General features: G+C 34.8%; 1 protein-coding gene across 1 annotated transcript in view; it reads left to right on the forward strand.

The window, feature by feature from the left end:
- Positions 1-1,003: 1,003 nt before the first annotated feature.
- Adss (adenylosuccinate synthetase) overlaps positions 1,004-14,443 on the forward strand; it is a 64,856-nt gene continuing 51,416 nt past the window's right edge. The window contains exon 1 of the mRNA XM_035354054.2: positions 1,004-1,558. Within this exon, the coding sequence (XP_035209945.1) occupies positions 1,406-1,558 (153 nt within the window). The 5' untranslated portion in view covers positions 1,004-1,405. The remainder of the gene's footprint in view (positions 1,559-14,443) is intronic.

A 14,443-nucleotide genomic window follows, 5' to 3' on the forward strand; every position in this document is an offset into this window, starting at 1 on the left:
GCAGTTAAAAAAACTTGACTGCATGAAAATGCTGTTGCTGTGTAAAATAAAAAATAAACTTTCTTTTATGCTTTGAAATGAATTACATGTGGTTAAGTCGTCCTTTTACAATTTAAGAATGTGGTTAACACACATTTTTAAATTGGACAGGTTTTATCTAAATTATTAGTATAAAATATATAAACTATGAATCATTTTGTAACATAACTCAAATTACAAAATTCATTCTATATACGTTCAAAGTTATTATCTTTTATGGAATAACTGTTTTTTAATTTAGGTAAAAATTGGATTTTTAGAAGTATTACAAATACAATGCAACACAAAGGTGATCTGATTGGAGAGGAAGGACTTTTTATTACGGTTTCTAATTCGTATTTATATTACATTTGGTGAAAAGCATCCAAAACGCAGAATGCTGTACTTTCTTCTTCCATATATGTTATGAAATATTTCACACATTTAAAAGAAAGTGTTTCTTCAGAGTCTGGCACAATTATTTCCATATACCTCAGACTTAAATGACAACATATACTTAAGTTATTTTTTTAGTATTAATTTACAGTGTTTTTATGGAAATTTTTGTTAAAATGTCATTAAGATAAATTTATTTGCACACTCTACGCTTTAACTATTTCCCCATTTGACACTATTGAAAGTTTTTATTCATATCTTATTTATTTTAGTCTGCTAACGAAACTGAAACATCTAAAGAATAAGTTATTTTGAATATGTTTACAAAATATACGCGAAATTTTTATTTAAGTGAAGACGTCTATATACTATTTGAGAATTAATAAATTATCCGAAAAGTTTATATGCGCAGAATGCCGCGCGTATATAAAATAAATCTTTAAGAAAACAGCAGACATTCAGCCAGCGTGTGCGATAAACGCGCCAAAATTGGCAGCGCGTTCACTCCCTCGTCAAGAGAGAAAAGTTGGTGATTCAGCCTGGTTTAGAGGAGCCTTACTCCTACCCGATCCTTATCAGAAGTCAAGTAAAAAGATGTTTCTACATCTTGACACTCGAGAATAAAATGTGATCTGTTTGTGTGATAGAAATTTCTGCGTTCACAAGCTAGGAGTTGTCATGAAAGTTTTCAACGATGCTTTATTCCCAGAAGTAATGCTTTTACTTTTGAAGTTTGATAATAAATGTCCTGAATATTCCAAAGAAAATATTTGGCAAGGAAAAAGAGTTGGATAACCTTCATTGGAGCACGTTTGATTTACAGCAGAATTTCATCGTTATCGTTCCTGTCTATGACATCACGAGAGTAGGCGGAGCCTAAATTTTTCTGAGCAAATCAGTCTGATTCTCCAACTTGCGCTTTGATGCGAAGGTCATCTCTGAGGGCGACGTAATTTTGAACTTTGTTCTTTCTTGGTAACCGAAGATCAGCATGAGTTCGAACGGCCATTCTAATCCTAAAAGGCCTAGAAAAGATATGTCGCGTCCTTTGACCGTAGTTTTAGGTGCCCAATGGGGCGATGAAGGGAAAGGTAAAGTCGTCGACATGCTGGCTTGCAGTGCCGATATTGTGTGCAGGTGTCAGGTGTGTATGCTTAATTTTAGCTTTTAAATTTCACATAATATTTTTAACTATTGTTGAAAGTATGTTAGAACATATTTACTTTACTACGTTGAAATTTCTGCATTCAATATGTTTAAAGATCTCGAACATGTTTTAAATGAGTACTTTTTTTTTTCTAATTTTTTTTATTCTATGCCGGCTTTTTGTGTTAAGACTACAGTTGCATTATCAGAATGATATATAAATGTACCTATTTTATTTATGCATTATGTGCTATCTGAAATACATTTATATATCCATGTTTCATGTATCATTAGATTAATTTTATATCTATTAGATGTATTTTCTTTGTGTGAATTTGGCAGAATGGTTTAAATCGCTGGATATTGGTAGTTTATCTCAGATTAAGCAGCCGGCAACTGAACGAGATGGCTTTCCGGGGTGCTTTATGGCTTCTCTTCTCGATATGTCCTGTAAATATGAGGTAATTTCCTCCTAGAGAACCCGCTGCAAAAACTCAGCCGACTCAAAATGCTGTGAAGTGATTTAACTAATTAAGTAACCATATTTTGTGTAAATATTATGCATTCGATTATCACAACATTTTAATTTTCTCATATTGAAAATTTTCCGTAAGTACATGGTTATGTCAGTTATGCAATTGCCTTTTAACTGACGAAGAAGGGGACACTTTGTATTAAAAATTTCATTAATGTACGTAAATAATGACTAATGTGTGTTAGTCATAGCAGTATGTATTTTATTGTAATTTATTGGCAATATAAATAATTCATCTGGTTATCAATAAAACGATGGTTGATAGTAATTTATCAAATGTATGTGTTCAGTGAAAAAAAAAATACAAAATTTTATAAACTTCCTGTAGAAATTAATAAATATAAATAAATAAAAATTGAAGTGACAAAAAGAATTAAATAAATGAAGGGTTATTCCCTCAATATTCAAGGCATGAAACATGATTTCTTGAGGTAGTTTTAAAGTTTAGACAAAAATTTATTTTTCAGGTAGTATTAATTTTTCTGCTTTATCACAGATTCTTGTTTCCATAGAAGGGTTTTCATCCGCAGAGAACCCGTTGGCGCTTCGGGAAAGAACCCGTTGGCGCCGTTGCATTCTTACTCGCCAAGCTCGCTGTTCATCGACGATGAGCCGAGCCGTAAACGTTATTTTTAGTGCATGTAAATTCAAGTTAGCAGATAAAACAATATATTAAGCATATGGTAGTAAAAATTCACAGATAATATGCATGTAGATGTAAAACTAAACGGTTAAACGTGATATACGAAAATAAATTTGTATTAAATTCAAGTTAGCACAGAAAGGAATATATTATTAAGCGTAATTCCAGTTAATACAGAAAACAATATATTCCTTACACCAGCAGTGATTTGCTAATTTTGATGACCATGGTGATGCATCAAACTATTCTGTCATCTTAGATAATCAATAATATTTTTTTTATTTCAATTTAATCATCTATTTATGTCACACCTGCCATCCTCTGAAAGGTTATTGGGTTTAATCCTAGTATCCGGTGCACACGGGATTTGGCTGCTTTTGGCGACTTTATGATGAGCAGTAAAAACGGGACATAAACGATGAGTAGTAAACTGGTCATTCAAAAAATATATATAGTTATATATAGTATATATTATGTATTTGGCTCTAGTGTAGAATTGGGTGCCCCTTCGATTAGCGACAGTTTTTTGTAAAATTTTGGCGAGGAAATCGTATTTCTGGTTACCATGATAGTGTAACTTTGCTTTAGCATCCTGATTTTTTTTAAAATAAAAACAGATTGATGTGTACATGGACAGTGCGCAATGCCTAGTTTGTGCAATTCTGGGATGTTTTTTTAAGTGAAAACAGATCGATGTGTACATGGACACACAGTTTATGAAATTCTTTGACTTTTTATTTTGGTTTTGTGTAGCGGCCATCTTGAAATTGTGTCTTCCTGACGCCGATCTTGCCGTCAAAAAAGAATCTCCAAAAAACAAGGGGCACCCAATTGTAAACTTTTACCATGTATTTTCACACATAGTGTATAGTATATAGACGTTCTTTGGATCATTTTTGGTGTTGGCAATAATTTTCAAAATCGCGCCAAGGCTGCACCGTGTACTAGGATTTTACCGGTTATTGTTAGAAAAGCATTAACAATATATTATCTTGTTAAAATTTTACGCCATAAAAATTGATTTATTCTCATAATTTTAGGTGACAATAAGCAATAATAAAAATAAAAGCATTACTTAAGTATTTAAAATGCACATGCGCATTTTTGCGGTTGCACCGTATACTAGGATTTTACCGGGTTATTGTTAGAAAAGCATTAACAATATATTATCTTGTTAAAATTTTACGCCATAAAAATTGATTTATTCTCATAATTTTAGATGACAATAAGCAATAATAAAAATAAAAGCATTACTTAAGTATTTTAAATGCACATGCGCATTTTTGCGGTCTACGAAATCAAATTATTTTAGACTTTGGAAACCTCATGGTTCTTAGAGCTGTTAATAAGTAAGAACACAACGTAAACAGCCGTGTTACAAATTAGCATTCATCCCGAACCGAGAACCGGCATCTATCTACGAAAATATTTCTATTCTATCTATTCGTTGTTAAAAATTCAGAAAAAATAATAATAAATAAGAGGAGAATAATATAAATCTGCAAATGCGAACAACGACAGTGTTAATTCAACAAAATACACGCAAGAGGAATGGTTGCAAACTTCGAACAAGCGAATAGGATAAATCTGATGGGTTACCAAGTTTGAACTATTATCGCCAAAGTTGGCGATGTTTACATTTACCGGGTTCTCTGCGGAAGTGCTTCCCCTTAGAATTATACATATAGAATTGTTACTTTCTTACTTATATGAATTGTCTTGTTTCATTGAATTTTTGATTTTGCTTGTCTAAGAAAGCTTATAGGTAACGTTTATTGATTGTTATAAAGACTTTTTATATCTTATTACTAACCTTAATTTTTCTGCTTATATATCATTTTGTTTATTTTCCAAATGCACTGTTTTTAACTCCTCTGTTTTATCCTCAGTGTAATAATTCTGATGGGCTAATTGTTTTATATATATTAAATTAATTCAAAATCTTATTCTTGCAGCAACTTTATTTTGGGAATTTCAGGTTTTTTGATTTCAGTGGCCCAGAAAAGTCTTATTTATTATCATCTAACTTTCTATGTGTAATAAAGTTTAATTTTTGGAATAAAATCTCACCGATTAGTAATATAAAATTAGACAGAATTCAAGCTTATATTTATGTAGATTTACTAGAAAAACTTTTACAAAATAGTTAGCAATTTTATTATAACTAAACCAGTTAACATTGATTAAGGAAAAATCATAAAAATAATGATTTTTCAAAAAGTTACGTATGGAATGTAATGGAACTGACCCACAGTATACAACACATAGTAAGGTATAAAGTAACTTGAGAAGCAATTGCCAGGCAATTATGATGTTATGGAAATTAGCATATGTATGAAATGAACAAATCAGATGTGTGAGTATGGTACAGGAAAATTAACTTCAGTATGGAGTGTGGTAACTTGGTGATTTTTTGGCGAAAATTTGGCGACCAACCCTGCTACAGCAACCTGCTAGTATTTTTTTGGATACCATTTTGTTTTCACGAAGTAAAGGCTTTTTTTTTTTAACTAAACATTTTTTTTAACAATCTGCTAGCCGAATTATGATCTCTCCTAGAAGCAATACTACAACACATACAGAGGTGTGCAATGCTGTCAATTATGCAGTCTCTCAGTTCTTCTGTAGGAAGTAAGAGCCTTTGCACCTGTTAAACATTTACAAGCATGGCAAGTGTTTGAAGAGTTTTGAGAGCAGCTATATGTCTTCCTAAAGGCATTTCAAACATGCTTCATAGGATTCAAAATTTTCTTCAGCTGCCTAAGTGCAAATGAATGAGACGAAATATAGTAATAAGAATAATTGGAATGAAGTCAAGCAACTGCACTACCTATTGATGAAAAAAGAAAATTAAAGCATAATTTCCTTAAAGGCAAAGGGTAAAGATGAATTGGAATTAGGGTTGCTAACTAAGAAAGAAATATTTTTTTGATTGTGAACCACCTTTAGAATATCTAATTCACCAATGGAAGATGTTTTTCAAATGAATCTGGCTGCAGAAAAAGGGAAAGTGTGATTTCTCCGATCAACAGTGCTGGGCAACAAAATATTTTTGTGTTTCCTTTTTTCCTAACATATGTCTCATGTTCTTTAATATGAAATTTTAAAGCTTTTGTAGTTTGAACAGTGTAAATTAAACCACATTGGCAAGGAATCCTGTAAATATCTGAGGACTTCATATCTGCAATGGGGTTCTTAAGTATGGAACTTGGAATTTTATTGATAGAAGCTGATTGATGCAAAGAAAGGAATGACAACAGAATTCTTGGGTTAGGGTAGATTTAAGGGTGCCCCTTGTATTATTGTGAAGTTGTTGTTTCATTTATGGTAACCTGAGTAACTGGATGTCACAAAAATCCTATTATAATGTTATTGGTTGCGTGATTGTGATGAATTTGAATGATGGGTAAAGATTTTGTGATGCGTGTTGGTTAAGAAGTACAGGGTGTTCGGGATAAATTTGACAGTTTCGTAAGAAAAAAGAAAATCCGCTTGTATGAGTAGTAGCGAAGGTCTTCATTGAGTGCAAACTTTATAGTAGAGGCTGCAACATTCATTTCACGTGACAAAAAGCCTGAATTCCGATGCCAGGGTTCTTCAACACCTGTTCCTGCAGATTTGCGAGGAATTCTGCTGTACAAATGCAATCAGATGGTCTGCTAGGGATCTTTCTTCTTGCTACATCCTCGTAGTCACCATTGCAAGTCTCTAGTTCATGCCTGATTGTTTCTACTGTGTTCAGGGAGCATTGGGCAGCAGTCATATCCTTATTTTGATGGCTGGCACGAATCATCATGATGTAAGTTATTCTCTTCCATGATTCAGGTGGGTTCCAGTCATCCATCCTCCTGACATCTTGTATATGAATGAAGAAAGGTCCAAACTTTTAAATGGTGAGTAGTGTGTGTCAATACCTCCAACCTACGGAAAAGTATAATCAATTATAAATATGTCAAATTTATCCCAAACACCCTGTATGTTGCTGTTTTGTGGTTTAGATGGTAAAATGGCTGAACCGATCAGACCCATCTTTATGGTTTATTATGTGTGAAAGTACCTTTGCTCTTGCCACCCCCAAACCTATCACAGAATCCATTACTAAATATAATTATGTAGTTTCTCATCTTCCTCCAGATATCGCATCACTAGTACGGGATTTACTTATGAAACCAGACCTTATTGATCCATATGCAAAGCTTAAAACTGAGTTAATAAATCGTTCAGGAGAATCTTCTCAGCAAGAAATTCGCCAATTATTATCTGGAGAAGAATTAGGTTCTCGGAAACCTTCCGATTTGCTTAGAAATATGAAACGTCGAGCAGAATCTTTAAATGTTCCTGATAACTTAATGTTAGAATTATTCCTTCAACGTTTGCCTTCGACTGTTCAGTCTATTTTGGCAGCGGTTTCCAATTTAACTGTAGATAAAGCTGCAGAAATTGCCGACAGAATTTTAGAAGTAAATCCAACCCCAGGGACTTGTGCCATTTCTCGCACAGTCGATCAGTCTCTTGAGGATAAATTATTTAAACAAATAGAAAAATTAAACAAACGTATTGATCGCATTTCTCTTTCTCGTGGTCGCTCGCCAAATCGCGGAGATCGCAATAAGGAAAGAAGCAATTCCAAAAGGAGAGATTATTCTGTTTGCTGGTATCATAGACGTTTTGGGAAAAAGTGTAGAGATGACAAATGTACAAAACCTTGTTCATGGCAGGGAAACGAAACCAGCAAAGAATAGAGGCGACTTATTCTTTGCCTCAAGTTTCACGTCGCCTGTTCGTTCGTGACCGTAGAACAAACCTTTCATTCTTGGTCGATACCGGCTCTGACGTGTCCTTACTTCCAGCAAATAATTCTCAAAAACGGAATTCGTCCCAACAAACACTTTTCGCTGCTAATTCTTCTACTATTCATGTTTATAGTCAAAAAACACTTTCTTTGGATTTCAAATTAAGACGACAGTTTACATGGACTTTTCTTATAGCAAATGTTAGTACACCCATTCTTGGAGCAGATTTTCTCCATTTCTTTGAATTGATGCCTGATCTCAGAAACAAATGTCTCAAAGATTTAAAAACGCATTTTAAAACTGTCGGTTGCGTGAAAAATGCAAGCATTTATTCAGTAAAAACTGTATTTAGTGATACACCATATCACAAAATTTTAAAAGAATTTCCTTCAGTTACTAGATTACCAGATCCTAACCAACCTGTTAAACACAACACCGTTCATTATATCATAACTAAAGGTCCACCTGTGGTTGCAAAACCTCGTCGGTTAGCTCCAGATCGCTTAAAAATAGCAAAACAAGAATTTCAAACTATGATGCAATTGAGGCATTTGAGACCTTCGAGCAGCAATTATGCATCCCCACTTCACATGGTTCCAAAAAAGGGAAGTCTGGAATGGAGACCTGTAGGAGATTATCGAGCATTGAACGCTCAAACAATAAAAGACAAATACCCTATTCCATGCTTAGCCGATTTTACTGCTGCATTGCACGGTACTAAAATTTTTAGTCATGTCGACCTGATTAAGGCATACCATCAAATACCAATTAACCCAGCCGACATCCACAAAACCGCCATATGCACACCATTCGGTTTATTCGAAAGTATCCGTATGCAATTCGGCTTATGCAATGCATCTGCGACTTTTCAACGTTTTATAGATGAAGTCACGCGGGATTTAGAAGGCGTTTACGCTTTTGTCGATGACTTGCTCATAGCCTCTAAAGATTCTGAGGAACATTGCAGGCATTTGAAAGCTTTATTTTCCAAACTTCAGGAATATGGACTTTGCATAAATGTTTCAAAATGCACCTTTGGTCAAACATCTATTGATTTCTTAGGTTTTCACCTTAGTGAAAACGGAATTGAACCTCTTCCTGACAAAGTCAAATGTATTTTAGATTTTCCTCAACCTACCACTCTCACTCAGCTTCGCCGATTTTTAGGCATGTTTAACTTTTATAGATGTTTCATACCTAAAGCAGCACATATTCTTTCTCCTTTAATAAAATTGTTAGAAGGCTATATTAATAAAAAGAAATCTCGTTCTCTTGTTCAGGATTCATCCCCACAATTAAATTGGAACGAGAATGCTGAACAAGCCTTTATTGCTGCCAAAAATGCCATTGCTCAGGCTACCCTTTTGAGACACCCTATTCCCGGAGCCCAGCTAAGCATCTGGGTAGATGCCTCAGACGTCGCAATAGGCGGCACACTTATGCAGTTGTCTCAACAAACATGGGAACCTATAGCATTTTTCTCTATGAAACTCAATAAAAGTCAACAGAAATGGTCCGCGTACGATAGGGAATTATTTTCTATTTATTCTGCAATTAAGAAATTCCGACACATGTTAGAGGGCAGAAATTTTATAATTTATACGGATCAAAAACCGTTAATATACGCTTTTAAACAGAACCCTCATAAATGTTCACCTCGACAATTGAGCCATTTAGATTTTATTTCTCAGTACTCTACTGATATTAGGCATGTGCAAGGTTCAAAAAACGTCGTTGCTGACGCTCTTTCAAGAATCGAAATTGATTCCATAACAAAATCTCCATTTTTGGATTTTAAAAAATTTTCGGAAGCTCAACGGCATGATCCGGAGGTACAAGACCTTCTCAAAAACAACACATCATCTTTGAAACTGGAATTTAAACCGTGCCAATATTCTGATGGTAATATTCTGTGTGATATATCAACAGACATTCCTCGTCCATTTGTTCCGAATTCCTTTCGTAGACTCATCTTTAATCATCTGCATAATCTGTCACATCCAGGAATTGCAGCTACTACGAAGCTTATTTGTTCTCGTTATGTATGGCCCGATATGAAACTTCATATCAAAAATTGGGTGAAATCCTGTGAATCTTGCCAAAAATCGAAAATTACTAGGCATACTAAAGCATCACTGGGCACATTCTCTCTTCCTGATGCACGTTTTTCAGAAATCCATATGGATATCGTCGGACCGTTACCTCCATCAGAAGGCAATGTGTACCTTTTGACTCTAATAGATAGATTCTCCAGATGGCCTGAAGCCATTCCCATCCCGGATATGAAAACGGAAACCATTTGCAGAGCCATCTTCAACTGTTGGATATCTCGTTTTGGCTGCCCATCGATCATAACAACAGACCAAGGTTCTCAAATGAGATCCGCACTTTTTGCAGAATTCACGCGCATTTTGGGTACGAACAGAATCACAACAACAGCCTATCATCCAATGTCAAACGGCATTGTTGAACGATTTCATCGACATTTAAAATCTTCTCTCAAGGCTCACGAGACCAATAACTGGACTGAAACACTACCAGTTGTTATGCTTGGTATTCGGACAGCCGTAAAGGAAGATCTACAGTCATCTTGTGCTGAACTGGTGTACGGCACAACTCTCAAGCTGCCTAGTGATATGATAACGTCATCTAAGATATCTCCGTATGACACACAATTTATCACGAATCTTAGGCATAGAATGCAACAATTGAATCCAATAGCAACATCTGCACATTGCCAAGAAAAATGTTACGTAAATGCTACCTTAAAGTCGTGTACGCATGTATACTTACGTGTCGATCGAGTAAAGCCACCTCTGTGCCAACCATACACAGGTCCGCATAAAGTCCTTTCTAGAACGGACAAAACTTTCACAATTGATGTTAACGGTCTGAAATCTACTGTGTCTATAGACCGTGTGAAACCAGCCTATTTGCTTTCGGACTCTAATTTGCCTGAACTGAAAACAAATAAAGACTTAAAGACAGTTCAGCAGAATAAATCTGCAAACGAACTCTCTAAGACACAAACTGTCACCAGATCGGGAAGACATGTTCACTTCCCTAAGAAACTTGCTTCTTACATAACAATTTAAAAATTTTTTTTTAAATTCATATCTTAACATATTTTTTGTTATTTCATTTTTATTATATGTGTCAATACCTTGTTATATATTGAATTTCATTTTGATCTTTTCTAATTTTATATTCTAATTTTGTAATCATGTAAAAATACCCGACAGTACGGATACTCTGAGATAATTTCATAACCTATGTCGTTCCTTTGAATAGCCATTAAAGGAACTGGGGGGAAACTCTGTGGTGATGGCGATAAGGAGCGCGCCTTGCGCCCTCCGATAAGTGTGGCAACCCTAGAGGAGAAATTTCTTACGAGTAGCGAGCAGAGCGAAACAGGCGGGCTGTCGGGGAGTGTGCGCGAAGTTCCTAAATAAAGCTTAATTTTTATTGTGCACTATGTCTTGTTAATATTATATTAATGCAGTAAGAACATAATCTGTGATATGGAATTCGAGGATTGGTGGTAAAAACATAACCGGAAATCACAATATGCTAAGATTAATTTGAAGTTTCTGTATGATTTGGAACGAAAGTGAGAAAAAAAGTGTTGACTGATGTGTAAATGAAGTTTTACTTAGTAACCATTGTAAACTTCCTGTTTGTTGGCAGGAAATGCATACGGTCGAACGTCGGAGGATACCGGCACTACAGAGGACATTTTTTACCTTTATCTTTGTGAATTTATGTGGCGACTTTGGTATACAGATTCTAGTTCAGATAATTTTACAAACTTTTTGGATCTGTTGAGGAATTTTGTTCGACTGAAGACAGGGAATATTTGATTGTTTGATTTAAAATGTAACATGGACAAAGTCAAGGGAGTGCGATGCCAAGTTTGTGCAATTCTCTGATTTTTTTTAAGTGAAAATTCATCGATGTGCACATGAATACCGAGTTTGTGCAATTATTTGACTTGTTATTTTGGCTTTGTGTATTGGCGATTTCTATTGTAAAATAGTAAATATATTTAATTTTTGGTAAAAATAATAAAAAAGGACCTAGATTTTTTTTGTAATACTTGTAATTCATCATTTGATAAAATTTTATGTCAAATTTTGAAATGATTTGTGTATGTCAGTTAAATATTATGTATCACCAGTAGTTCATGTTAAAAAGAAGAAGAAATATTTTTTAAATATACTGTTTATGTTGCTAAATAAATTATCATTTCTTGTATGACAAATGTTTTCTTGCTTGTTGTTTTCTAAATCACTTTCAGATATGTTCTATTTTATATCTGAAACTTTTTTTATTATGAGCTTAAAATTGATTTTAATATGCTGATCAAGATGTTTGTTTTTGTATTTGTGCAACATAATGTTACATTGGACAGTGAAATGTATAATGTTACTGTATATTAATTTTTCTGATCAGGACTTCAAAAGCTTGGGGTTGATCTTCGGATTATGGTAACTTGGCGAAAATTTGGCAACCAACCCTGCTACAGCAACCTGCTAGTTTTTTTGGACGCCATTTTGTTTTCACGAAGTAAAGGCATTTTTTTTTTTTTACTCAACATTGTTTTCCATCAATCTGCTAGCTGAATTACGCTTATGCTAGAACTTTTATGGAACAAAAGTGCTTAATCATGACGAAGATTAGGTGCGAAATTGGGAAAAAGTGCAGAATCGCCCACTGCTTGCTGCATTTTTAAGAATTGCACATACATGGTATCATCCATGTACACGTCGACCTATTTTCACTTAAAAAAACATCCCAGAATTGCACAAAAATGGCATTGCACACTCTTTTGACTTTATCCATGTACACTGCTTAAGTCCTAGCTAGTAACCTTTATTGCCTTACCAAAATATCGCCAAACTACCTGTTACCATATTCCAAAGATTAGCCAAGCTTAGTTATACAATGTAAGTGCTTAATTCTTTGATGAATGCTGATTGCTATGTACATATATGCTTGTAAAATTTTACTTACTGTCTGTGTTAAGATTTAATTTTATTTATATATTTACTTATAGAAGAGTGGCAATAGTAGTATTTGTAAGTGAATGGCAACTTTGGCTAATGTTCTCATTCTTTCTTTGTTATGTAAAAAGTGTTTTGTTTATGTATAACACTTATCCATAAGCTATAGTTAATGTATAAAATAAAGTACATAAAGTAAAAATATATGTTCCAGATGTATACAAAGTCCCAACAGAATGAGGTCTGAGGTTGTTTTATACCACTATTTGTCTCGCTGGTTACTTTTTAAGATTTTGTAATCTTCAAAACTAGTCTAGTAATTACAGGCATTGCTTGTGTTATTAATAAGTTGGGGAAGGGGAATATTTTTAAAGGAAAGGAAGATCATATCCTCAATTTTAATTTTACAATTTACTCTTTTTCACAGTGGGGATCTGTATGTGTGCGACACATTTTTCATTCATGATAATGCTGATGTCAAACTTCCAAAAATTTGTATTTTGCATATTTAAGCTTTCTTCATTTTAAAGCCCATAATAGTTTTTAATGGACAACCAGAGGTATTTTACTTGAAACCCTCAACAGTTTTTAGTGAAGAAACTGTATTAAAATAAAGCTCAATATGTTTCGACCTGAATGTTTAGTATTATTTAAGCCTTATCATCAATGGGAACAACATTAGATTTTGTCTAAAATTTATAAATCGTTAGCGATACAGTACAGAGTCTTTTATCCGGACTCGTCGGGACTTCGGCGATTCTGGATTAGGGTTTTTTCCGGATTATGGATCATCAGTTTAAATCTGGTAAGATGGCATGCAGAAATTATAAAATTAAAAATATGAAACCATAATTTATGAAATAAAGAGCAATTATCATCTAAAGGGTATCAAAATTTATAAAAAAAAAAAAAAAAAAAAAAAAAAGCTTAATATTTATTTGTTTACTTTATTAAACATTTCTTTCAATGTACGAGGGTAAGTTGAAAAATAAGTTTTCCCTGTCGACTGTGGTCAGAGTTGTGTATGAAAGTCAAAAAATAGAATGAGACATTAAAGATATGACATACCTTTATTTTTCCACATAGGTACCAAGTACATTGAGACATTTGTCATATCGCTTGATAAGCTTCAAAAAGCCCTCCAGGAAAAAATCAGGGCTTTGCATATGGAAGAAGCGTTGAACGGCTTGTTTCACTTCAGTATTGCTTCCAAAGCGCCTTCCCCCGAGATTTTTCTTCGAAGCCGGAAATAGATGGAAGTCGCTTGGTGCGAGATCAGGACTGTATGGCGGATGTGTAGGTGCTCCCAACCAAGAGTTGCAATACGGTTTTGCGTTGCCGTCGCCGAATGTGGTCTGGCATTGTCATCCAACAGCAGAATGCCAGATACGAGAAGGCCAGGCCGCTTTTTCTGAATCGCCTCTTTCAATTTCGACAGGGTGTCACAGTAGCGCGTAGCATTGATGGTTCCAACCTCCAAAAAGTCCAGCAACAAAACTCCTTGGGCGTCCCAGAAAATTGTGAGGAGCACTTTACCTGCAGAGGGAGTTGTCTTGAACTTCTTTCGGACAGGTGATGACAGATGTTTCCACTCCATAGATGTGGCCTTCGATTCTGGCGTGAAATGGTGGACCCACGTTTCATCCTTCGTCACAATCCGAAACAGAAAGTCATTGCCATCTTCATGGTAACGCACGAGATGTTCCAGGCTGACCCCCATGCGTTGTTCCTTGTGTGTCGAGGTCAATTGTCGGGGCACCCATCGTGCTGACACTTTTCTGTATCGAAGAATGTCGTGGATGATGTTTTGAGCTCGTTCATGTGAGATTCCAAGTTCTTCCGCTACTTCATCGATGGTGATACGCCGGTTCGCTCTAATCATGTCATCCACCTTCCTGACATTTGCATC

The sequence above is a fragment of the Stegodyphus dumicola genome, chromosome 4, assembly GCF_044657685.1.
Source record: "Stegodyphus dumicola isolate Sdum_Otavi_A_Nest chromosome 4, ASM4465768v1".
NCBI lineage: Eukaryota > Metazoa > Arthropoda > Arachnida > Araneae > Eresidae > Stegodyphus > Stegodyphus dumicola.